This window comes from Oncorhynchus nerka, linkage group LG15 (genome assembly GCF_034236695.1).
Source record: "Oncorhynchus nerka isolate Pitt River linkage group LG15, Oner_Uvic_2.0, whole genome shotgun sequence".
NCBI lineage: Eukaryota > Metazoa > Chordata > Actinopteri > Salmoniformes > Salmonidae > Oncorhynchus > Oncorhynchus nerka.
This window is the reverse complement of record NC_088410.1, coordinates 38,944,738-38,970,202: the sequence shown is the minus strand read 5'-3', so window position 1 is coordinate 38,970,202 and position 25,465 is coordinate 38,944,738. Positions and strand designations below refer to the sequence as shown.

At 44.5% G+C, this 25,465-nt stretch overlaps 1 protein-coding gene across 3 annotated transcripts in view; it reads right to left on the bottom strand.

Moving 5' to 3' along the window:
• Positions 1 to 1,076: 1,076 nt before the first annotated feature.
• LOC115103862 (homeobox protein Meis1-like) overlaps positions 1,077 to 25,465 on the bottom strand; it is a 36,410-nt gene continuing 12,021 nt past the window's right edge. Inside the window, exons 9-13 of one of the 3 annotated variants that reach the window (XM_029624868.2) lie at positions 18,911 to 18,987; positions 7,077 to 7,135; positions 5,312 to 5,401; positions 4,860 to 4,955; positions 1,077 to 1,989 (exon numbers count right to left, since the gene is read on the bottom strand). In XM_029624868.2, coding sequence (XP_029480728.1) covers positions 4,903 to 4,955; positions 5,312 to 5,401; positions 7,077 to 7,135; positions 18,911 to 18,987 — 279 coding nt within the window. In that variant the 3' untranslated portion in view covers positions 1,077 to 1,989; positions 4,860 to 4,902. Of the gene's footprint in view, positions 1,990 to 4,859; positions 4,956 to 5,311; positions 5,402 to 7,076; positions 7,136 to 17,160; positions 17,818 to 18,910; positions 18,988 to 25,465 lie in introns of those variants that run through there. The other 2 variants (XM_029624869.2, XM_065001572.1) reach the window with 2 other exon arrangements.

Here is a 25,465-nt window from a genome sequence, read left to right as displayed (position 1 = left end):
TGTCTAAGACCATGTTTAAGTAAGTGTCAGCATATTTTTTTTTGCCCCAGTTGCTGCAAGATTAAAAGTAGCCACAGTTTAAGGGGGCTGAATTTCAGTGAAGTGCATTTCAGCAGTATTTTAACCTCGAATCATTTTCTATTCTTCCAAAATAAAGAAAAATCCTCAAGTATCCTCAAACATTCTATTCGCCACAACAAAGCTTTCAGTTAAGTTGATTTTGGTGAAACATTTTTTTCTCACATTGCCATTCAAACCTGAGAGACTATAGGTCTTAGGCAAGTTTATAATGTATTATTCCAAGATACTAAGATTGACTCATTAAAGACAAGAACAGGACGATAGAGCAATGTGCTTGTTCATTTAGTGGACCTTCAAAGCCCACCTGGTCTGTTCTCGTCGGGGTTTGGACGTGACAACAACGTCCGTCATTCAGTATAACCTTTTGGCCTCAACAGCCTGCTTCCTTCAGCCACACCTCACACAGCAGCTGAGAAGACCAAGAGCGAGAGATAGTGACCCTTCTCTGTTCTTACCTCCACCACCAACACTGTGGATGCATCCCAAATGGCACCACATTCCATATAATATATGGCACCAGAGCCCTATGAGTCCTGGTCAAAACAAGTGCACCATATAGGGGGTAGGGTGCCATTTGGGACACAACCTGTGTCTGCATAAGCCCTTTCCACCACAGTCGGCGAGTCAAACAAAGTAATTAGTCAATAAATACAGAGCTACCCAGGCGAAGCAGGAAGGGGTCAGCCGGCAGGCAGGAAATCGACTGTGTAATTTTTCCCATCACTGTACTGTACCAAGCTGTACCCTCCTACTAACTGTCCGGGTTACTAACTGGGGTTTTGCTAGCACTTTACATTGAGTTGCACTTATACCTGTGTAGTAGTTCTGTAATTACTACTCTTATAGGCTAGCTGTGTAGTTAATCTGTAATTACACTCTAGTTACTTAAGTGTTACAAAGCTAGTTAACACATAATATAAATTGTATGACAGGACCTCAAAGTATTGAAATGGTTCCTTTCTGTATTCATACAACAAACTGAGAGAAACTGGTCCTGTGATTTATTTTTTATTTTCAAACGCAAAGAGATTCGTGGGGGTAGGAGATAAAAGTCTATGAAAAAAGACTCACACACATAGTGTGAATGCGACAAGTCAAGTCCTTTTTTTTAAAACAGCAGAGTACGGCAAAGCAATACCAGAGCACTTGCAATAGTTATCGTTACTCATCCGCAGAGAGTCTGTGGTAAAACAGTAAACAGCACACTATTGCCTCACCTTATTGTCCTTTTCCAGAATTACAACAATTTCATTATTTAAAAAAATGGTTTCCAGGGTGTCTGTTGTTTTGAAAAGACCCTCCAGGAAATACAGACATCGGCTTATTTTCTTGGTACAGGTCCACTGCCAAGACAAGAGTACCTTCGCCCTCTATAACTGTCCATGCCATGCAGCAGAGGGGGGAAAAGTGAAGGACTAATTGTTTGTTTGTATTGAATTAACACAGTATCGAAGTATCCACTGGAGAGCTCCAGTAATTGTAGTCCCCAGAAGGGAAGTCCTCATAATGTAAGAAGTCCTCACAATGTAAGAAGTCCTCACAAGGCATGATGGGGTTTCCAAGGCCTCTCAAAGTCAGGGTGGTGGTTCAGCAACAGTGGCTACTCAAATTGAACCACTTTAAGGAAATGGGGGGAGTTGGAGAAGGGGGAGTCACAAGCCCCACTGACAAACAGTCAGGCGATGGTGGTGAGTTTGGGCTGGGCACCAGCGCAATCGATATCGCTGGGTCACGGAAGAGTCACTGAGGGAGGGGCAGCACCGAGAGATCATGCCCCAGTGGCGGGGCTGGTTGGTGGGAGGGTAGAGGTGATGGTAGGGGCACCCGTGGAGGTCAGAGCGATGCCCATATCCGTGCTGATCGGACCACCACGGGACACACCATCCTCGGGAATACCTGGCAGTTCTGCTGGGAAAACAAAGAAAAACAAACAACGAGTAAAACTGCAAACAACACCAGTGTGTACAAGTTACTTCAGCAATAATACTGTGTAGTGTTACTTTAACACTATAACACTGTGTAGTGTCAGTTTAAAACGACAGCACTCTGCACTGTTACTTTAGGTCATGTGAAGCAGTTGTGTAGTGTGCAGTGAAGCGGCACTACAATGGGGTGACATGTCGGGACAAATGGATTTCCCCTATCCCACTAACTCTTGGATCAGTGTACATGATTTAAAGGAGAGTAGGAGGGAGGAAAAAGAGGCCATTGGTCGAGCATTTAGAGCCGGCTAGAGTGCAGCACTCTGCGGCTGAGCAAGAGAGCAGCGTGGCTGACCCATTCTGTTTCACTGACACCAGGGGACCCAATCAACAGGCGCTACTTCCCGATGGAGAGCAGAGGCTAAACGCCCCCCAAGCCTTATTTTCTCTTTCGTTCTCTTTCTTTCTCCTGAGTCCCTTTACAGGTCCTCCCCTCAAAAGATGGCAACCTTGACCCCTCGGAACGATGTTAGCAAACCTCGGCCGAATAATTGGCGGAGAGGCTCCTTTAAACAATGGCCTCCAGCAGTGTTAGGGCGACGCACAGGGGTCAGTGAGGAAGTTCACCAAAGGATGCCTGAGGGGGTTTCTGGGTAGAGAGAAACATTTTGTACGGGGAGGGGAATAATCCTGTACTCTCGTTAATTTGTGGGCCCGTAATCGCCTATTGTCTGGGAAGGGAAAATGACGATTTTGCCCAGCCTGGGCTAATTTTGCAGAATAAGAAGAAAGGAAAGAAGGGGGCCAAACGACCAGGGAACAGTCGTTTGGTCCGGGGCCTTCTGCATGGCTTGCTTTGGATACGAACTGACAGGTGCATTGTTTCCCAAGGACCCATAAGCTCGATAATCGCGAGGGGAAGAAAGCGTAATGCTCCTCCTGAGGAGTTTTTTAATTGACTTTAGTTCGAAGAAGAGTTGCAGAGTGACTGTATTACAAAACCCGCCATGTCCCGAGTCTCTCTCCGGTCTCTCTTCAGTCTCTCTCCAGTCTCTCTCCAGTCTCTCTCTCCAGTCTCTCTCCAGTCTCTCTCTCCAGTCTCACTCTCCGGTCTCTCTTCAGTCTCTCTCCAGTCTCTCTCCAGTCTCTCTCTCCAGTCTCTCTCCAGTCTCTCTCTCCAGTCTCTCTCTCCGGTCTCTCTTCAGTCTCTCTCCAGTCTCTCTCTCCAGTCTCTCTCTCCAGTCTCTCTCCAGTCTCTCTCTCCCATCTCTCTCCAGTCTCTCTGTCCAGTCTCTCTTCAGTCTCTCTCCAGTCTCTCTTCAGTCTCTCTCCAGTCTCTCTCTCCTGTCTCTCTCCAGTCTCTCTCTCCAGTCTCTCTCTCCAGTCTCTCTCCAGTCTCTCTCTCCAGTGTCTCTCTCCAGTCTCTCTCCAGTCCAGGCCGTAAACGGCTCGCTTAATCTTCCCCATTCGCCGAGCTTAATGAAAATATCTTATGACAGAACTGGAGTCCTTAATCAAATAAGAGGGGGAAAACGTTTAATGTACCTCGTTAATGATTCATTCATTCAATGGGACGTCAAAGAACATCTCTTATGATTAATTGACCCTGCAATCTTTGAGAACTTTACCTTAATTAGCCCGTCTATATTTAGCCACTCTATCACTCAACAGACGGCAGAGGAAGATTGACTCTTGGCCTATGTCTGTCTTCTGTTCCCATAGGATTTCAGATGCCACCTCCTACCCCATTAACAATGTTCACATGACACATTTCGTTAGCACTGTGGTTTTCCATAGAGCATCCACTCTCGCTGTTCCTAAACAAACATCAAATATGCACATCTGAGAGGCAGAGCTGCGCTTTCTTTTTCTCTCCGATGGTTGACCCTTGGAATGTGGACAGCCATAACACGTTCTTTCCCACAGTGCGTGTGAGCAGCGGGAGCAAGGAAAGGGTGTAATTTCTGTCCACATGACCAGTCAAATAAATCAATTGGTCACACCACCGGCGTGTACATATTTCATTTAGACAAAGTCAATGAGCTTTTGCCAGCCTTTTCATCCTGCTGCAGCATGGCAGTAGCTTTATGCTGCAGCGTGGCAGTAGCTTTATGCTGCAGCGTGGCAGTAGCTTTATGCTGCAGCGTGGCAGTAGCTTTATGCTGCGTTTCTATACCGTACACGTTTTTATTTATTTGACTTAGTGTGCACGCCTTATGCATTCTTCATGATACAGTGAGCTCTAAACGTATTGGTACACACCATTTCTGTTGTTGTTTTGGCTCCCTACTACAGCACTTTGTATTCTGAAAGGATACACTAACTACGAGGTTCAAGTGCAGACTGTCATATTTAATTTGAGGTTATTTTCATCCATATCAGGTGAAATTAGAAATGACAGCACTTTTTGTACATAGTCCTCTTTTTTATTTTATTTTATTTTACCTTTATTTAACCAGGAAAGTCAGTTAAGAACAAATTCTTATTTTCAATGACGGCCTAGGAACAGTGGGTTAACTGCCTGTTCAGGGGCAGAACGACAGATTTGTACCATGTCAGCTCGGGGGTTTGAACTTGCCACCTTCCGGTTTCATTTTAGGGACCCAAAAGTATTGGGACAAAGTCACTTATATGTACAGTATGTGTATATATGTAGGCGATGATTACATCAAGCTTGTGACTCTACAAACTGGATGAATTTGCTGTTTGTTTTGACTGTGTTCAAGATGATTTTGTGCCCAATAGAAATGAATGGTAAATCATGTAATTGTGTCATTTTGGAGTCACTTTTATTGTAAGTAGGAATATAATATGTTTCTAAACACTTCTACATTCATGTGGATGCTTGATACTTACAGTGCGTCCCCTTGGGCTCTGTGCTAAGTCCGTTAGCAAGGGGTCACATGTAATGCCACTGTCCCTCCACACCCATACCCATCCCACCCATGGGCCCTACGGGGAGAGAAGAGGGACACATTAGAGAGGTGTGAGTGAGGATGGGGGAAGAGAAGGGACACAGAGATAAAGAGGACAAAGGCATTATTTGGGTCAGTGAGGTGAGCTAATGCAAATATTGCAATGTGACCGGTCACACCTGGTCAAGACTGTGTCTCTGCAAGGTGGGGGGGCATGGGAGATAGGGTTAGTCAATTATACTGTGACAGGGGAGGGGGGAATGGGAACCAGTCAGGTCCATGGTGTGTGTTTGAGGGACTCAAAGGTTTGTGTGTGTGTGGTGTGTGCATGCGTGCGTGCATACGTGCATGTGTGTGTCTGGGATGTAGGAGTTAAGAGATAGGAGTCTTTACCAGGTGGTCTGATTCCCATGTGTGTCTGGCCGTCCATGACGAACCCTCCCATTGGTTGACCATCTGGGGTGTAGGGCCCTCCTCCAGTCACTGGCAAAAAAACACAGGCCGAGACAGAAGGAAATGCTAATTAGAATCTTGCATAAGTTTTAATTACCGGTGCGCCCCCATAAAACATCCCCTCCCTTTCCTGGTTTGGTCTGTGCTCGTTATTCTCTCACTATTATCCTCTAATTACAAGATTATTTCGTAGGTAATTTTCTTCATCAATAGGCTTAATTACTAACAAACGACTTTGTATGTAGTGGTAAGAGTTGTCCTTATGGCCTATGCTGTGAAAGAGCAACTTGATATCAGCAAATAGATTACTGTTCTGGCAACTAGAACATAATTACCTCAAATTACACAGTAGCACTGTAAATGGGAAATAAGTAACTTATAACAACTCTTTGACTCATTAAACACGCGTTTAAGCAAACCGGCTAACCATAATTACAGTACGTAATTAAGGAATTACTTTTCCACCAGGTTACTGGCATTTAACCCACTGTTCCTAGGCCGTCATTGAAAATAAGAATTTGTTCTTTAACTGACTTACCTAGTTAAATAAAGGTATAAATAAATAAATAATAATAACAAATAACAAATCTGTCCACTATCACTTATGGGGCTCCCAAGTGGCGCAGCGGCACTGCATCTCAATGCAAGAGGTGTCACTACAGACACCCTGGTTCGAATCCAAGCTGTATCACAACCGGCCATGATTGTGAGTCCCATAGGGCAGCGCACAATTGGCCCAGTGTCTTCCGGGTTTGGCCGGTGTAGGCCGTCATTGTAAATAAGAATTTGTTCTTAACTGACCTTCGTAGTTAAATAAAAATGTAATTAAATAAATGGAACAATTAGTGGCGGAGGAAGGATATAGGACAGAACGGACTGTGATTCGGCTTTCTGTCTCCTTCATATCATAAAGTGTAGGCAGCCTCAGGTAGAGAGGCTGGTTCTGGTTACATGAGCCAGAGCAACAGTTCAAGCTCCTCGGTCCGTCTTTGAACTTTACAGAGTCCCCCTAATGCAACCCTAACCCCTAACCCTCATCACAGGTCATAAATTTTACAGCAGCTCCAAAACAAGGCATGTGCCAGGGGACTGCTCTGTATTTAGCAGAGAGGGAGAGAGAGGAAGAGAGGGAGAATGGGGAGCGAGAGAGAGAGAGACTAACAAAGTAAACCAAAGTCCTACTCCACAACTTTTTACAGTAGCCAATATGTGTTTTTTTTCATCAAAAAGTTAAAATTCTGAAATTAAATTTCAATTTGTAAAAAAGCAAGGGAAAATAACTGGTCATATTTTAGCTTCAGTTTCACTTGGTCCTTGTTTGTTTTTTAAATCCAAGGTTAAACTTTCAGTGGACTAGCCAGTCAAAGTGATTAGCAGCTTTGTCTGGGCTAATCCTCTGGGTTTTAGTGGCCCTTCACTCCCGTAGTTAAGTCCGTTCGTTCAGTTAAACACATCGAAGACCAGAAGGGGCAAGACTGGAGATAGTAGCAGGAGAAGTACACCGTTTTTGTTTTGTTAAAAAACAGATTCATTTATGTTTTAATTTATTTTTACATTTTGAGATGTTTTTATTTGATTTAAAATCAAGATTTTTTTTAAATGTATGTTGAACCTGTTTTCTTGAAATAAATGTCTTGACGTTGACTTGAATTGAAACAACTTTACCACATGAATTGAAACCACTCAAATTTGACGGCAGACTTGCCTGCTCTATTGGACTGGTCGATCATGGGCTGTACTATTCTTCGTCTCGCGTTGATGAACCTGAAAGAGAGAGAATGAGGGAAGGAGGGGATGGGGGAGGGCAGTGGAGGAGAGAGAAGACAGCAACACGTTATAAATGAGGCCTGGCGAGCAGCATATGATTTCAATGTACTGTTTTGGGACCACAGAGGAAAAGCATTCATTCGCTTTGGCGTTATGAGAAGAAAAAAATGCTTGCTGTCAGCGATGGTTGCCTGACGTTGTCCAGGCATCTGGTCTACACTTCACTAAAAGAACATGGAAACCTCAACTTCCTCTTAAACTGTGTCTTTCAAAGAAAAAAATGACTTCTTGGACAGTAACTGTGATTCTTACCAAACCAAACACCTGGAATATCTATGAGTTCATAGCAAACTGACGCTGCTGGTGCAAGCATACACTTCTTTGATATCCACCAATACAGTAGACACTTGCTATACTGTCTCTAAAAAGTCCAAAATATTTCATGTCACAGCAAAATTATATTTAGCTTTTCAATACATAAAATACACCAAGCACTAATAAAGTCCTCAAGTACTAGTATAGATTTTTAGTGTACCATCCCTTAGCACACATCCAAACAAAGCTCATACAACTAAATCTCTCTGCAGTGGGATAGCTTAGGTGCATTACGGAATAGCTATGTTTGCAGAGTGTTGTCCTACATTCATACACATCCCCTCAAAGTATAATTGTGCTCTTGAAAGCCATCATTCTGGTATGCATGATCCCTAACCTTCGACCCTGGCGGCCCCGTGACCCGGCGCCCTCGGCAGAGGAGCACTCTGGTCTTGCTCAGCCTAAAGCTTTGTGAACCCGCCCCGTGACCCCTGCTGACCCGGGGAGTGAAAGCTCAGTGGTTCCAACTTGATTTATGTCCCTCTGCCTTTTTACCCCTGGTGGAATGGTTCCATTTCATCTTTTTCTTCAAAAAAAAAGAGAGAAGCGAAAAGGGGAGGAACAGGTTTCCTTTTCAGGAAAACAAAAGCCACAACACTCCTTTCAGCAGGGCCCAAAAAAAGGCAGAAGCAGGGGGCGGGAGGGGGGTGGAGTAGTGGGAGGAGGAGTGGAGGGGCATAGATGAGGGGGAGAGGAAGATACTAAGAGAGAAGTGCGGAGAAGAGGCCCAAACTGAACTAGAAAACCGAGTCATATGATGAAGCCTATCTAGAGCCGCATGTTTTTGCAGTGTAATAACATACTGTGTATCTATCAGGCAATAAAAGGTGGCTATTAGGTGATGTTTTGGATGATAGAACCATAAAAATAAAGGGGAACCAATTACTTTAATTTCAACAAAGCTTTGACAAATGAGGCGCAAAGTCCCTTAGGCCAGAGTGCTTCCACAAAAACCACAAGAAGGACATATCCTTGATGATACTGTGACGAATCATGGTGGTGAGCACAGGGGGTGTATGTAGTGTTAGGGGTCTCAAAAGGAGAGAGAGATAGAGGGAGAGAGAGGGGTGGAGAGGCTGTGGGGCGCTCTGTTGTGTGGGAGCCCGGCCGCCACCACACACCCCCTAGCTCCGCCTTTTAAGCAGCCAATGAAAGGGGGAACAGAGCGCCATGCGGCGGGACCAAGGCTGCGTCCTCTGTTAGGGAGTTAAAAGTTTCACCCCTGCGCGAACCCTTCACACCATGGGACTGCGTTTATGTCCCTGCTTTAGCCCTCCGCTTCCCACCGCACAATAAGTGTGACTATCCACCCCTCTCTGGCTCCCACTCCCACAATGGAGGCCTATTCTTCTGGTTAGACGTGTCGTAAAAACCCTCCACTTTTGAAAAACGTTGTTTTTCCGAAGAAAAACATTGTTTTACGACGGCTTTGTGTGATATGAACTTGTATGCTTAGCATGTAGTGAAGTAAGCACCTATAGTAGGCACTTCTAGATACAGCCAGGGTATCCACAATAGGGTTGGGGTCAATTCCATTTCAATTCAATCATCTCAGGAACTATTGCATTGAAAAGCCTTCACTTTACTTTCACTTCCTGAATTGAATAAATTGAAATGGAATTGACCCCAACCCTGATCCACAACTTTACAAATACTACCTCACCACCAAGCACCATCACATTTACACATAAAAACACAGCCCGAAAAGCCTTTTTTGTTTAAAGGAATGCGCTCAAGAAAGAACAACCCCAACAACTGAAATATCCTCCTTTAGCTAATTTGTTGCGGTGGCATCTGTTCTCCTCCACTGCAGGCTGCAGAGCTGGAGCCTCAGCACGGTGAAACGCTTCTCCTGTGAGGATTAAAATAAACGAGCGCTCCCCTCCAGTCTGGGCTCCCCTGGTCGTAAAATGGCCCCTAAACCCGCCTCCCGGGGTGTCATTCTCAGGTCACCTTCCCCTAACCCCCCCCCCGGTCCCCCAACTCCCCCTTGCACGCCCACCCTTGGGTGTTTGAATAAACCAGTCCAGCTGTTTGCCATGAAAACGCCATTGACATCAATACCCCCCCTTCTCACCTGTTCCAATCAGCACATGGCCCTGTTATGAGATGGGGGGGACTTAAACGCCTCGGCAACTTCTCCACAACCTCTCCGCAACCTATCCTACTGCACTTAGAATGTGACTGACAAACGAGCCCATGCATGTACAGTATCTTCAAAGCACTAACAGCAATGTCAATTGAACGATGACTATGCAATGCATGTGTATGTTGAGGAAATGGACTGTGCTGCTGCTACATTTAGATCAGTGGTGTAAAGTACTTAAGTAAATGTACTTGAAAGTACTACTTAGTTTTTTGTGTTATCTGTACTTTACTTTTCTATTTATATTTTTGACAACTTTTACTTTTACTTCACCACATTCCTAAAGACAATAATGTACTTTTTACTCCATACATTATTTCCCCCTGACACCCAAAAGTACATGTTACATTTTTAATGCTTAACAGCACAGGAAAATGGTCCAATTCACACAGTTATCAAGAGACCATCCATGGTCATCCCTACTGCCACTGATCTGTGGACTCACTAAACACACATGCTTTGTTTGTAAATGATGTTGGAGTGTTGGAGTGTTGGAGTGTGCCCCTGGCTATCCATAATAATAAAAAACAAGAAAATGGTGCCGCCTGGTTTGGTTAATAGAGTATATGGAATTTGAAATGATTTATACTTAAGTATATTTTTTACCAAATACTTTTCGACTTTTACTCAAATACTATTTCACTGGGTGACTTCCACTTTTACTTCAGTCATTTTCTATTAAGGCATCTTGACTATAACTAAAGTATGACAATTGTGTACTTTTTCCACAACCAATTTAGATTCATAAGTTCCAGAGAGGGCCGAAAAAATGGGAGAAAAAACATTAGCGCCAGCCGCTGAGTTGAGAGGCCAAACGGCTCTGAATTCCTTCACACACTCTGCCGGAATCTCTGCAACATTCCACCGCAGCTGGCGATCTGAAGAACAGTACTTGTGTGTATGTATGTGTGAACGTGTGTGTGCAGCGTGTGCCAGCGTGCTTGTACACATACATACGTTCATACGCGCATACATGCATGTGTCTGTGCATGTCTGTGTGTCTGTGTGTGATTCAAAGGTTGGTGCTTTTAACGAAGAGGACATACTTGGGGGTCGCTCGTAATTCCCCACGGCAACATTAGGCTCTGTTGTTGAACAGTGGGAGGCCATTACCTCATCGCTAAACCCGACCCCCCCCCCCTTACACCCCTCGGTGGGCACTTTTCGCCAAACTCAGAGGAGTGTTTCCATTAACTAAACTGTGAACCCGCCACCTCTCCACACACAGACAGACACACACACACATACTGGTACATAGAAATACAGATATATGCGTGCACACACACACACAAGTCCATTTAAAAGCATATATGGGAGAAACACCAAAAGCAAAGTTGGCTAAACTTGCGAATTCATTTGTATTTCTCACAGCATAATACAAGAGAAAACCCTGGACTCCCTCTGAAAATCAGCTTGTCAGCCAAGTTACCACGGTAACAGACGAATAATAGTTTAGACAATATTAGAATTGCTGCTACATTAATAGCAGGAGAAGTCATCAATCTCCGTCAAATGAAACAACATTTCCCATACCTCACCACTCACCCCCCCATCCAGAATGTGCATCCTATCTGCCCCTCTTTTTAGATTCATCCTCTCCCTCCATTCCCCACCCCACCTATCCCACACCCCTGATTCCCATGGGACCCGTGTGGTACCACTACCTGCATGTAGGTTGAGCAGCTAAGCAACACCTCCGAGAGCCTATCCTGATTCTCTCCCTAATGGCACGCTATTCCCTATGTAGTGCACGACTTTTGACCAGAGCCTGTGGGGCACTGGTCAAAAGTAGTGTATGGTGCAGTGGTCAAAAGTAGTGTATGGTGCACTGGTCAAAAGTAGTGCCCTATAAAGGGAATAGGGTGCCATTTGGAACACATAAATGTTTCACGACCTCATTGTCCTTGAAAGAAGAAAAGTGTGCAGCTGAGTGTGCACTAGCATCAAGCTGGGATCTCTTCTCTACCTGGCTACAGCACATGTCCTTTCTGTATGAGTTTTGAAATAGAGTGAAACGGGAAGGTACTACTGTGAACTGTCCAATAACAAAATTTAGCAGATTTTCTTTTTCCGTTGTAAGACATATTTCTACGGTGTGCCCAACTGGACAGGACCCAGGCAGGCAAAAGTGCTGATTGCAGCTGAGTGTGCAGGAACACGCTGGGTTCTCATCTCTACCTGGCTACAGCACCTGGCCTCTCTGTGTGAGCCATTACCTTCCGCCCAATAACCATGGCAGGGTGGCACACCGCGGGCCATCTTCACTAGTTTTTGATAATATTACTGCACTGTTCAGGGAAGAGCGAGTTTGAGATTTCAGATCTGATCTTTGTGGCACATGTATTTATATACACTGCTCAAAACAATAAAGGGAACACTAAAATAACACATCCTAGATCTGAATGAATGAAATATTCTTATTAAATACTTTTTTCTTTACATAGTTGAATGTGCTGACAACAAAATTACACAAAAATTATCAATGGAAATCAAATTTATCAAGCCATAGAGGTCTGGATTTGGAGTCACACTCAAAATTAAAGTGGAAAACCACACTACAGGCTGATCCAACTTTGATGCAATGTCCTTAAAACAAGTCAAAATTAGGCTCAGTAGTGTGTGTGGCCTCCACGTGCCTGTATGACCTCCCTACAACGCCTGGGCATGCTCCTGATGAGGTGGCGGATGGTCTCCTGAGGGATCTCCTCCCAGACCTGGACTAAAGCATCCGCCAACTCCTGGACAGTCTGTGGTGCAATGTGGCATTGGTGGATGGAGCGAGACATGATGTCCCAGATGTGCTCAATTGGATTCAGGTCTGGGGAACGGGCGGGCCAGTCCATAGCATCAATGCCTTCCTCTTGCAGGAACTGCTGACACACTCCAGCCACATGAGGTCTAGCATTGTCTTGCATTAGGAGGAACCCAGGGCCAACCACACCAGCATATGGTCTCACAAGGGGTCTGAGGATCTCATCTCGGTACCTAATGACAGTCAGGCTACCTCTGGCGAGCACATGGAGGGCTGTGCAGCCCCCCAAAGAAATGCCACCCCACACCATGACTGACCCACTGCCAAACCGGTCATGCTAGAGGATGTTGCAGGCAGCAGAACGTTCTCCATGGCATCTCCAGACTCTGTCACGTCTGTCACATGTGCTCAGTGTGAACCTGCTTTCATCTGTGAAGAGCACAGGTTGCCAGTGGTGAATTTGCCAATCTTGGTGTTCTTTGGCAAATGCCAAAAGTCCTGCATGGTGTTGGGCTGTAAGCACAACCCCCACCTGTGGACGTCAGGCCCTCATACCACCCTCATGGAGTCTGTTTCTGACCGTTTGAGCAGACACATGCACATTTGTGGCCTGCTGGAGGTCATTTTGCAGGGCTCTGGCAGTGCTCCTCCTGCTCCTCCTTGCACAAAGGCGGAGGTAGCGAACCTGCTGCTGGGTTGTTGCCCTCCTACGGCCTCCTCCACATCTCCTGATGTACTGGCCTGTCTCCTGGTAGCGCCTCCATGCTCTGGACACTACGCTGACAGACACAGCAAACCTTCTTGCCACAGCTCACATTGATGTGCCATCCTGGATGAGCTGCACTACCTGAGCCACTTGTGTGGGTTGTAGACTCCGGCTCATGCTACCACTAGAGTGAAAGCACCGCCAGCATTCACAAGTAACCAAAACATCACCTAGGAAGCATAGGAACTGAGAAGTGGTCTGTGGTCACCACCTGCAGAACCACTCCTTTATTGGGAGTGTCTTGCTAATTGCCTATAATTTCCACCTGTTGTCTATTCCATTTGCACAACAGCATGTGACATTTATTGTCAATCAGTGTTGCTTCCTAAGTGGACAGTTTGATTTCACAGAAGTGTGATTGACTTGGAGTTACATTGTGTTGTTTAAGTGTTCCCTTTATTTTTTTGAGCAGTGTATATTATGGATCCCCTCTCCCTGGGTTCCAGTAAAATTAAGGCAGGTATATACAATTAAAAACATAACATTACATTTCACTACAGATTTCACAACACATTAAGTGTGTGCCCTCGGGCCACTACTCTATTACCACACATCTACAACACAAAATCTATGTGTACGTGTGTGTATAGTGCGTATGTTATCATGTGTGTGTATGCGTGTGTCTGTGCCTGTGTGTGTCTCTTCACAGTCCCCGCTGTAACATAAGGTGTATTTTAATCTGTTTTTTAAATCAGATTTTACTGCTTGCACAAGTTACTTGATGTGGAATATACAGTGTGGCAAAAAAGTATTATTTAGTCAGCCACCAATTGTGCAAGTTCTCCCACTTAAAAATATGAGAGAGGCCTGTAATCATAGGTACACTTCAACTATGACAGACAAAATGAGAAGAAAAAAATCCAGAAAATCACATTGTAGGAATTTTAATGAATTTATTTGCAAATTATGGTGGAAAATAAGTATTTGGTCAATAAAAAAGTTTATCTCAATACTCTGTTATATACCCTTTGTTGGCAATGACAGAGGTCAAACGTTTTCTGTCTTCACAAGGTTTTCACACACTGTTGCTGGTATTTTGGCCCATTCTTCCATGCAGATCTCCTCTAGAGCGGTGATGTTTTGGGGCTGTTGCTGGGCAACACGGACTTTCAACTCCCTCCAAAGATTTTCTATGGGGTTGAGATCTGGAGACTGGCTAGGCCACTCCAGGACTCCTTCGTTGCCCGGGCGGTGTGTTTGGGATCATTGTCATGCTGAAAGACCCAGCCACGTTTCATCTTCAATGCCCTTGCTGATGGAAGGAGGTTTTCACTCAAAATCTCACGATACATGGCCCCATTCATTCTTTCCTTTACACGGATCAGTCGTCCTAGTCCCTTTGCAGAAAAACAGCCCCAAAGAATGATGTATCCACCCCCATGCTTCACAGTAGGTATGGTGTTCTTTGGATGCAACTCAGCATTCTTTGTCCTCCAAACACGACAAGTTGAGTTTTTACCAAAAAGTTATATTTTGGTTTCATCTGACCATATGACATTCTCCCAATCTTCTTCTGGATCATCCAAATGCTCTCTAGCAAACTTCAGACGGGCCTGGACATGTACTGGCTTAAGCAGGGGGACACGTCTGGCACTGCAGGATTTGAGTCCCTGGTGGCGTAGTGTGTTACTGATGGTAGGCTTTGTTACTTTACCCAGCTCTCTGCAGGTCATTCACTAGGTCCCCCCATGTGGTTCTGGGATTTTTGCTCACCGTTCTTGTGATCATTTTGACCCCACATTTAAGGGCCAGTTGTGCTGCCCTGTTCTGGGCCAACTGTAAGTCCCTCTTTGTGGTACCTGACCACAGAGCTGAACGGTAGTCCAGGTGCGACAAAACTAGGGCCTGTAGGACCTGCCATGTTGATAGCATTGTTAAGAAGGCAGAGCACCGATTTATTATGGACAGACCTCTCCCCATCTTAGCTACTGTTGCATCAATATGTTTTGACCATGACAGTTTACAATCCAGGGTTACTCCAAGCAGTTTAGTCTCCTCAACTTGCTCAATTTCCATATTATGCATTACAAATTTTAATTAAGGTTTAGGGTTTAGTGAATGATTTGTCCCAAATTCAATGCTATTAGTTTTTGAAATAATTAGGACTAACTTACATATTTCTTGCAACATATTCTGAAACTGACTGCAGTTCTTTGTTAAGTGTTGCAGTCATTTCAGTCGCTGTAGTAGCTGACGTGTATAGTGTTGAGTCATCAGCATACATAGACACACCGGCTTTACTCAGAGCCAGTGGTAGGTCATTAGTGAAGATTTTAAAAAGTAAGGGGCCTAGACAGCTGCCCTGGGGAATGCCTGACTTTACCTGGATTATGATGGAGAGGGTTCCATTAAAGAACACCCTCTGTGTTCTGTTAAAACAGGTAACTCTCGATACACAATATAGCATGAGATGTAAATCCATAACACATACATTTTTCCAGCAGACAGAATATGATTGATAATGTCAAAGCTGCACTGAAGTCTTACAAAACAGCTCCCACAATCTTTATATTATACATTTCTCCCAGACAATCATCAGTCATTCGTTTAAGTGCCGTACATGTCAAATGCCCTTCCCTATAAGTGTGCCGAAAATATGTTAATTTCTTTACTGTGAAATGGTAACAGATTGATTGGTCGGTTGTTTGAGCCAGTAAAGGGTGCTTTGCTATTATTGGTAGCAGAATTAATTGTGCTTCCCTCCAGGCCTGAGGGCACACCCTTTCCTGTAGGCTTAGATTGAAGAGATGGCAAAGAGGAGTGGAAAAATAGTCTGCTATCATCCTCAGTAGTTTTCCATCCAAGATGTCAGACCCAGGTGGCTTGTCATTGTTGATAGACAACAATACTATTTTCACCTCTTCCACACTCATTTTACAGAATAAAAAATGTAAATAGTTGTCTTTCATTATTTGTTCAGTTATGCATGGATGTGTAGGTTCAGAATTTGTGGTTGGCATGTCATGCCTATGTTTACTAGTCTTGCCAATGAAATAATCATTAAAGTATCAATGGGTCATGAAAATATCAATGGGTTTTGTGATGAATGGGCCATCTGATTCAATGAATGGGGCCGAGTTTGTCTTTTTGCCCAAAATTTAATTTAAGGTGCTCCAAAGCTTTTTCCTATCATTCTTTATATAATTTATCTTTGATTCATAGTACAGTGTCTTCTTATTTTTGTTCCGTTTAGTCACATGATTTCTCAATTTACAGTTTATTTCCCAATCGGCTGTACAGCCAGACTTATTTGCCATTCCTTTAGCCTCATCCCTCTCAACCATACAATTTTTCAATTCCTCATTATTAACCGTTTTTACAGTCATTTTCTTAATGGGTGCATACTTATTAGTAACTGGAATAAGCAATTTTATAAATGTGTCAAGTGCAGTGTCTGGTTGCTCCTCATTAAACAGCAAATATTCTTTACATATATGTATGACCTCTTATACACTATATTAGGCCCAGCCTTTGGAACTTTGTTTTTCCTAGGTATAGCTACTATATTATGATCATTACATCTGATGGATTTGGATACTGCTTCATAGCAGATTTATCTAGCATTAGTAAAGATGTGATGAATACATGTGGATGATTTCATACCTGTGAATTCCACTCGGACTCCCGAGTGGCAGAGCGGTCTAAGGCACTGCATCTTAGTGTTAGAGGTGTCACTACAGACACCCTGGTTGAATCCAGGCTGTATCACAACCGGCCGTGATTGGGAGTCCCATAGCACAATTGGCCCAGCATCGTCCGGATTTTCATGATGTAGGCAGTCATTGTAAATAAGAATTTGTTCTTAAATGACTTGCCTAGTTAAATAAAGGTTAAATAAAATAAAGAAATACATGTTTTTGGTAAATAACCTGGTAGGTTGACTGACAACCTGAACCAGGTTGCAGGCACTGGTTACAGTTTGAATATTTTCTTGAGTGAACAGCCTGATGGAAGCCAGTCAATATTTACATCACACAAAAAAATAGACCTCTCTGTTTATATCACATACATTATCAAGCATTTCTCACATATAATCCAGATACTGACTGTTAGCACTTGGTGGTCTATAGCAGCTTCCCACCAGAATGGGCTTTAGGTGAGGCAGGTGAACCTGTAGCCATATTACTTCAACAGCATTTGACATGAGATCCTCTCTAAGCTTTACAGGAATATGACTCTGGACATAAACGGCAACACCTCCACCATTGGCATTCCTGTCTCTTCTGAAGATGTTGAAACCATGTATTGCTACCACTGTATAATTAAAGGCATTACCTAAGTGAGTTTCAGAGATAGTCAGTATATGAATGTTATCTGTTACTAGCAAATTATTGATTTCATGAACCTTGTTTCAGATTCAGATTCAGAGTGTTTAATAGTAATATGTACAGGGTTGCAGGTGTGATTACAGGGTACAGTAAAAATCTTAGGCTTCGAGCTTCAACATGCAGGACTAAGTGAAATAAAATAATGAAAATGGTCATAAAAAACAACAATAGAAATAGAAATAGCACTATATACATAATAACAACTGTGGCAGTGATGACTAAACACATGTCCATTGGGGTGGAGGTTGAGTAAAGGCTATTGAGGGGTTGTGGTGGGATGGAATGACCACTGGGGAGCACCATGACTATTGACTGAAATAAAAACAACACAAATTGTAATGAAAAAAGTAATAATATACATTAACAACTGCAATAGTGATGAATGCCGTTGGGGTAGGCTATATGTTAATCTGGGCTGTTTTTAGCACTTTTCTGAGATTCGTGATGGTTTTTATTACTTTACTGGGAGGCTTATCAGAGGTAGACATGACAGTGATATTTATGTCTGAGCTGATAGTGCAGGCTGAGCTGCACACAGTGGACTTCCGACTAGGGCAAACCACCTCAGTGCTAACAGTATAACTCCGGTTCATAGGCAAATTATTACTGCAGACAATAGCTGTAGGATTGACAGAGGATTGTTCTGTGGGTATTTATTTTGACAGATGCCTATTGGAAAATACTGTGCATAGTGCATGCATTTAAAGGCTAAACATATAGGGAAATACTGTGCATAGTGCATGCATATAAAGGCTAAACAGTAGTTGGAATGGTGTAGAGTTATACCATAAACCATTGATTGCATTTTCTGTATTCTGTATTTGCTCATGTATATTGCTGTGTATATTTGCCTAGGCTAGTGTTCAATTGGATAGGATGTCTGTACATCTGTACATGTTAAGATTGAGATTTCTCACATAGTGGTTGAATCATCATTCTTGTCTACGTTTTGCCTCCATAACCAGACAGAATTAAACACGTTGCAGGCTACTACCTCATACTTCGTTAATAACTGTGGATATTTATTCATAAAATAGATCAAAGTACAGTGAAATGTCCTAGTTTCTTCTTTCAGATTAGTAAATACTGTAGTAAATGCACCCCACACCACTGGAACTATTATACAGGTTTCCTCTCATTCCAATTAACTGAAGCCAACAGACTGTAAGGGGGATATTTTCAGTCGGGTGTTCCCAGAGGAATGAATCATTCAAATCATTAGACCCAGGTTGCCTGGGTTGGGGTAAACTAACTAAGTCTGCATCCCAAACAGCATCATATTCCCTATACAGTGCACTACTTTTGACCAGAGCCCTATGGGAAATAGGGTGCCATTTGGGCCGTAACCAAAGAATTACTGCCATGTAAACACATGCAGACACCAAACAACCCCAATCCAACTCACCAATTGTTGACTTGTAGGATCGTTAACCCCGTGTCCTGGGCCAGTTGTTTCTTCTGCTCTTCCGAAGGGTAAGGATGCTGTTTCAACGAGAAAAAGAGAAATAAAGAACATATAAATATAAAGGAAATAGTAACTGAAAGAAAACAAAAACAAAAAACATATTTTGTGTTGTTGTGCCTAAAAGCAGCGCCGGCTAATTAGCGTGAACAAACGGAGGTGTGGCTCCAAAGACTCATTAGGGCAATATGAAATGGAGCATAATTAATGGTGTGTGTGTGTGTGTGTGTGTGTGTGTGTGTGTGCGTGTGTGTGAGCCAATTAAAGAATTTAGCCGAGTGGAGAAACAGCTACATTAATTATGGGTGCTACTGGTGCTTTGCACATGCGCGCACACACACACACACACACACACACACACACACACACACACACACACACACCCAAAAGCTCCTGATACACCCTAGAGTAGGGTGAGCTGGTTCTGTTAGCGGTGGGGGGATATAGATACAGGCGTGTGGAGTGTGTGTGTGTACTCGGGTGTAGAGATGGGAGTGTAAGTCACACGGGAAGAATCCCAATGCTTTTAACAGCGCTCCCTGTTCTATTTACTTTCCCCTCCTACTCCCTAATCTGAAAGAACTGGATAGGCGAGCACTACGTCAGTAACTAAAACAAGCCTGTGGCTTTCAACCATCTCCAGACCTCTCAAGTCAGTGAGAATACGGGAGCTAGGATATAGGAAATGAGCTCAAACTGTGGATTGAGCATAAGAGGAAAAGGTCCAAACATCTACTGTCTCAACGCTTCATAACATTGAATGTTATTGAACATTAGAAACCAGACAACCACTGTGACCAGTTCAAACCATCTGAGATGCCAAACACCCGCAGGCCAATTCCACATAGGCACAAAGGTAGAAATGACACGCTTTACACCTGGAGAATATTTATCTACCACATCCTTTTTCTGTGGCGACAGGGAGAGGGTCTTTGGTGTTTCTGAGTTATTATCTTCGCCGCTGAATCAATTGGTAATTGTTGCCTCGCCCTCTTGTTTCCATGTGATTTGATTGTAGGTAATTGGCTTAAACGGAGTCTAATTCGCCACAGAAAGTGATCATCTCGGTGTCGCCTCATCAAATTGTCCCTCAGTGTCTGCCGGACATGTTCCATGTTCCTCCCAGTGGCCTTTGTTCCTGAATAACGTGGATAATTCTAGCAACTAACAGAAGGGAAAATAGCAGCAAAACATTTATGAGAAAATTTGAAAAACTCGCCTTGAACCAATCTCTACAAAGACATTCAGAAGGAAAAACAAGTTAAGATACCGTAACATCTTCCCAGAACACAAAAGTGAAAACACAGTCACACGCGCACACACACACATGCACACGTGAGCGCACACACACACACACACACACACACACACACACACACACACACACACACATACACACACACACACACACACACACACACACATACACACACACACACACACATAAGAAAGGCTGGTAACCTCAGGCCTAATTTCAGAGTTTCCACTCCGGGACCTAATCCCGACCCACCCGCTCATTATGAATTATAATCCTGTTAGCAAGGACTAGAAGCTCTAACCGTCCCAGAGTTAAGGCGGGCTATCGCCAACCCTGTAATCAGCACTGAGGCCTGGGTCCTGTTCAGTAGGGCACACTGTAGCAAAAGGATTTGCAACAAAAAACATAAAATATGTGTTCCTATTGGAGTTCAGTACCACCCCTTTTTGCTCTGTTTTAAAAGTTTTCTCCCTACTGGACATGACCCTTGCCTCTGACACGAGGAAGATAAAGTTGCCTCTCAACGCTGATCCAAAGTCAGTTTGTGATTTTTCACTGTAACGGTTACCGTTAGGATTTATAGCATTTAAAGCTGATCCTAGATTTGTGCCTATAGGGACATTATACTCGGAGCACTCTGACATGAGTGGCGACACAGATCTGCTACCAGCTAGCAGCCACTCCATGCTCAGGCAAGAACTGCGCTCTAGCATGCTGGGACAGATCAAAACCATGCCTTCCGGGTGAATGGCTAACTGACACCAAATCTCCAATGAGACGGAGGACACCAACAGCAACAAAGTAGTGCAGATCAACACAAATATCTGGGGGAAACAGAGCTCAAAGGCTTAGCTCAAACAACTAACCTGAAAATGAATGGAACTTGGCTTAGCTTCGAAAGAATTTACCTGAAAATTAGCCTAACTTAGCTTAGAATTCCAAACAACTGACTCTACCTGAAACTGAAAGTACATTGTCTTATCTTTCAAGCAACTGGCTTTTAAAAACAACTAACTCTACCTGAAAATGAAAACTTGGCCTAGTTTCCAAAACAACTTACTACCTGAAAATGAATGTCACTTTATTTCAACTATTAGCATGGAATACTACAACTATCAACAGTCAACAGGCCTCTATGTCCCTCCCTCTCCCACTCCACTTCCAGCCAGCCTGACCACTCTGAGGGGAACACCCCGTCGCCATGCCTTTCAGCACCACATTAACAGCAACAGAGGGAAGCATAATCAACCAGGTCGATCCTAGCAGGCAGGTCTAAACACATCAAATGGAAAGGGGGCTTTACTGTCAAACTAGCAAGAGAGTCCGTGTTGGAGGGGTGTTGGTTAGAGGAGGTAGTAAACACACACAAGCATATGTGCGAGAATACGCACAATGCCGTACGCACTCACACATACACACATGGACATACTGTACACATACGCACACACACACGCATATCATACACTCTTCCACTCTCCTACAACGCAATACATTACAACTCATATAGTGGGCCCTGACTTGCCTGGTGTCGACCACTAAGTGGCTGCCGCTGGGCTGTGGGTTGTGAAGCAGCCTAGGTGGTGACAGGCCAGCTGAACCAGTCTCCCACCAGCCTCCCACCTAGCAGCCAGCCAGCCAGGCAGGCAGGCAACCAGGCAGGCCAATGAAGGCCTTAAACAGGGCCCAAAGCCCCAGGCTACATTCCTCTGCTGCTAGTCCCAGCGATGTAGCGCGCCAACCAACCCCCCCCCCCCCCCCCCCCTCCCAAACAAGGGCCTCTAATGAGTGGGAGTACCTACTACTGACCAATCTCATTAGTAAACGGCAGTAACAGAATACGTGGCATTTCACGGCAATGTGGTAAGAGGGGAGGCAGGGGGCTTGCCACTCTGTTCCACACCTGCTGGTTGGAGGGAAGGGTTGCTGTGAGCAAATGGGGGTTTGAGCTGCGAGCTCTTTGAGTTCACGACTGAACGATCAGACCGGGCCAATTCAGGAGAAGTTTTGGGAGGGTGATTATGTTGTTTACTGGACCAGTAAACCTGTTAGGAGGTTGTAATTACTCCTCATTTGGAGTGAGGAGCTGCTCAGAGGGCGGTCGGTCCGGCACACCCACAACCTGGCACAGCTGAGTAGGACGGGGCGAGAGGTGAGAGGTGAGCGTTGAGAAGAGCGGCTAAATAGCGGAGGGTAAACGTACTGTATCTGAACCAAACTTAAGCACCTATTCCGGGAAATTACCCATTTTTTTTTACTTGATTTTTGTCATCTCGATCTGCAGAGTTCACCCACCTTTATTTAACACTGCATCCCTAGAGGGATCCCTAGCTTTAGATGGGATGTAATTGAACTACAGTAAGGCTAAATACTTCAAAAAGCATCCAATGTGTGTCCGGCTGCTATTGGGAAAAGCAATCAAGACAGAACATGAATTGCAGAGCAACACCACACTGCACCAACGGGTCAGGTTTAACTGCTGAACTCATCTCCAACGCACCCCCTATCAAACTAAAGCTTCCCCCATTCACTGTGTAGTGCCATCTGCCAATCTCCTCCAATCTCCTCTGTCCATCAGCCCACTTCTCCTCACTTCATTATTTGTTCGGATCTAAACACATTTACCTTGTCAGAGAAAAAGGCCCCGGCCAGTGATGTATGTGAACACATGCTGGACTTCTGGGGAGGTCAATAAAAGCGACCCCCGCTGGGCGCTGAGTCCCAAGCCCCTGGAGGTCCCTGGGGGCCTGTCAAAAAGGTAATGGATGATGTTTTCACTGCAGGGTGAGGGACCCAGAGAAAGAGCGAAGACCATGCCCTGACACAATGGGGCGCCAGCATTGGATAAATGAACTCAGATGCCCCACAGGTCTCCTAAAAATACCATGTTTGGCTGCCCCTTCTTTCTGCTCCTCCCTTCTTTGGCTGTGTCTCAAATGGTACCATATTCCCTACATAGTGCACTACTTTTGGCCAAAGCCCTATGGGCTTGTAGTGCACTATGTAGGGAATGGGATTGCCACTGACTCCAATAATCGTCTTCTCATTACTTCCAAATATTTCCCTGGAACTCAAATAACTCAAATGGGCATCGAGAACAGAGGAACTAAAAGAAAGGTTTAAAAACAGTGGCGAGAAGAACTTCAGATATTGCTACCCCAACAAAGGGGCGCATTCAGCTAAAAAGAGAAGGACATATTTTTAGTCTGAGAGGCCGAGACGCGATTATACACCATGTGTAATGTTCTTTATTCTTTAATTGGGTGGCGCCAACGATTCTGAGTGCTTGCTTGGATAGAATTAAGGAATAATCAGGAACCGTAAGCCCGGGGACTAAATTGAATTTACAAATATGAATATGGATGGATTGATTCGTCACACGTACATGAGTGGCGCTAGTCGGGGTGGTTTGGGGGGGGGGGTTGGACAGTAAATACACAGTGTGTATAGGGAAGCCCAGGGACTTTTTGGGTGGGCAGGAGAGACCAGTCAGGCCATAGTACATTTGTAATTTGTTACATTGCATGTCCCCGATCTAATGACATCAGGGCAAGACCGCATTATAAATGTGCCTTTGGGTAGACGGGGGAGGGGGAACGGGGAGGGGGATGGGGTTGGCTGGCTACCGTTGGCATGGGACAGGGATTCCCTGCCAGGGTATAGGCTGCTGTGTGGCACACCACAGTTTGCTATGGGTGATTGGCACGTCAACATCCAAGGTGGCTCTGGCAACAAACAACCAATGATGAATGGGTTCAAATGACCTGTCGAACTTTGACCTTTGATGATCCCGGGACGAGAGGGGATGAGGTCATTTCAGGGGCTTCCTGTGAAACGCTAGCCAGACTATTTTTTTCTGCTTAAGAGGACATTTTTTTTTTTTTCAGAGGACAGGAAAGCAGGAGAAAATGTTTCTGCATGGGTTATGTGCACTCTAAGGTTCAGGAACTAGCCCATCTCCAACCTACTTGTCTAACTGAGCAGTTTGCCAGTTCAGAAGTTCTCTTCCCCTCTGTGTGACCAAAGCATTCTGTAACTCACAGATTTGGGTGTTTTTTAAATTACAGGTAACTTGTCATTTATTCAAACCCAATTTCAATAAACAAAGTTACAGTATGCTTAGCGACCCAGTACAACTTCTTTCCCACCTGTTTCTGCTCAGGTTTGTGTAGAATGTGCTTGCAGGGTTGGAGCACACGTTGTTATTACAGCACATCTGTGAGCAAGAGGGTGGCAAATTAGCCTCTAATTGCATTAACAGGGATTATGCCTTCCAGTTGGTTTTTGCTTTTTACATGAAACACTTTGTAAAAAGAGAAGCGAAAACATGTGAAGAAAACAGCACGTGCTGCTGTGGTTTCTCTTTTACAAGCTGTGGCTCCCCTCTCACTCACAGGCTTAAATATTCTGTGCACAACTAAGAGAAGAAAAAAAGAACAAATGGAAAAAAAATGAATTATTAATAAAAAATGAGGGAGGGAGGGTGCTTGCTAAGCCCTCCCTCACTCCTCACCCCGCCTCCTACCCCCCTCACCATGGTTACGACCCGACAATTTAAGTAGAACCTCCCACAATGTAGTGGGCATGGCAACAATCTGAACGCCTGGGTTTCGTCCCATTACCCTATCACATAATTACCTTTTCTTTGGGGAACTGGGGGGATGAAAAGAGGAAGAAAAGGCCTGTGGTTCCCTGCTGGAGGGGCAAGAGTGCGCCCCCCCCTTTCTCACCAGTATTCTTGGTACACACATACGCACACACACATCCGCAGCCAGCTTGCTAGACCACATGCATGAACCTTTACCAAGTCCTTGAGAATCGATACGGTGGAAGTGGAAGATACTGTGCTCATAGTTCTAAATACGACTTAACTGGCAATGCACACAAACACACACACACACACACACACACACACACAAACACACACACACCAACATTTTACTCTCTAGAGAACCTGGGAATGTCTATGGTCAACTCTCTCTCCCTCCTTCTCTTCCTCCCTCTCTCTACCTGGGTTATCTCTCCTCCCTCTCTCTCGCATCCCATCTGCTGCAGGCTGCAGCCACCCCCGGGTTCAGTGGTAGGTCCTGGCGGCCACCTTGACCCCCATCGAGACATCCCGATTTAGCCTCTCCTTGTATGGAGCCCAGACAGAAAAAGGGGGGGGAAATGCCTGCATAGCAAAAATCCTCTCAATGTTTCTCTCTCAGTGCCTGCTGGCCAATTGACTAGCTTGCTAGCTT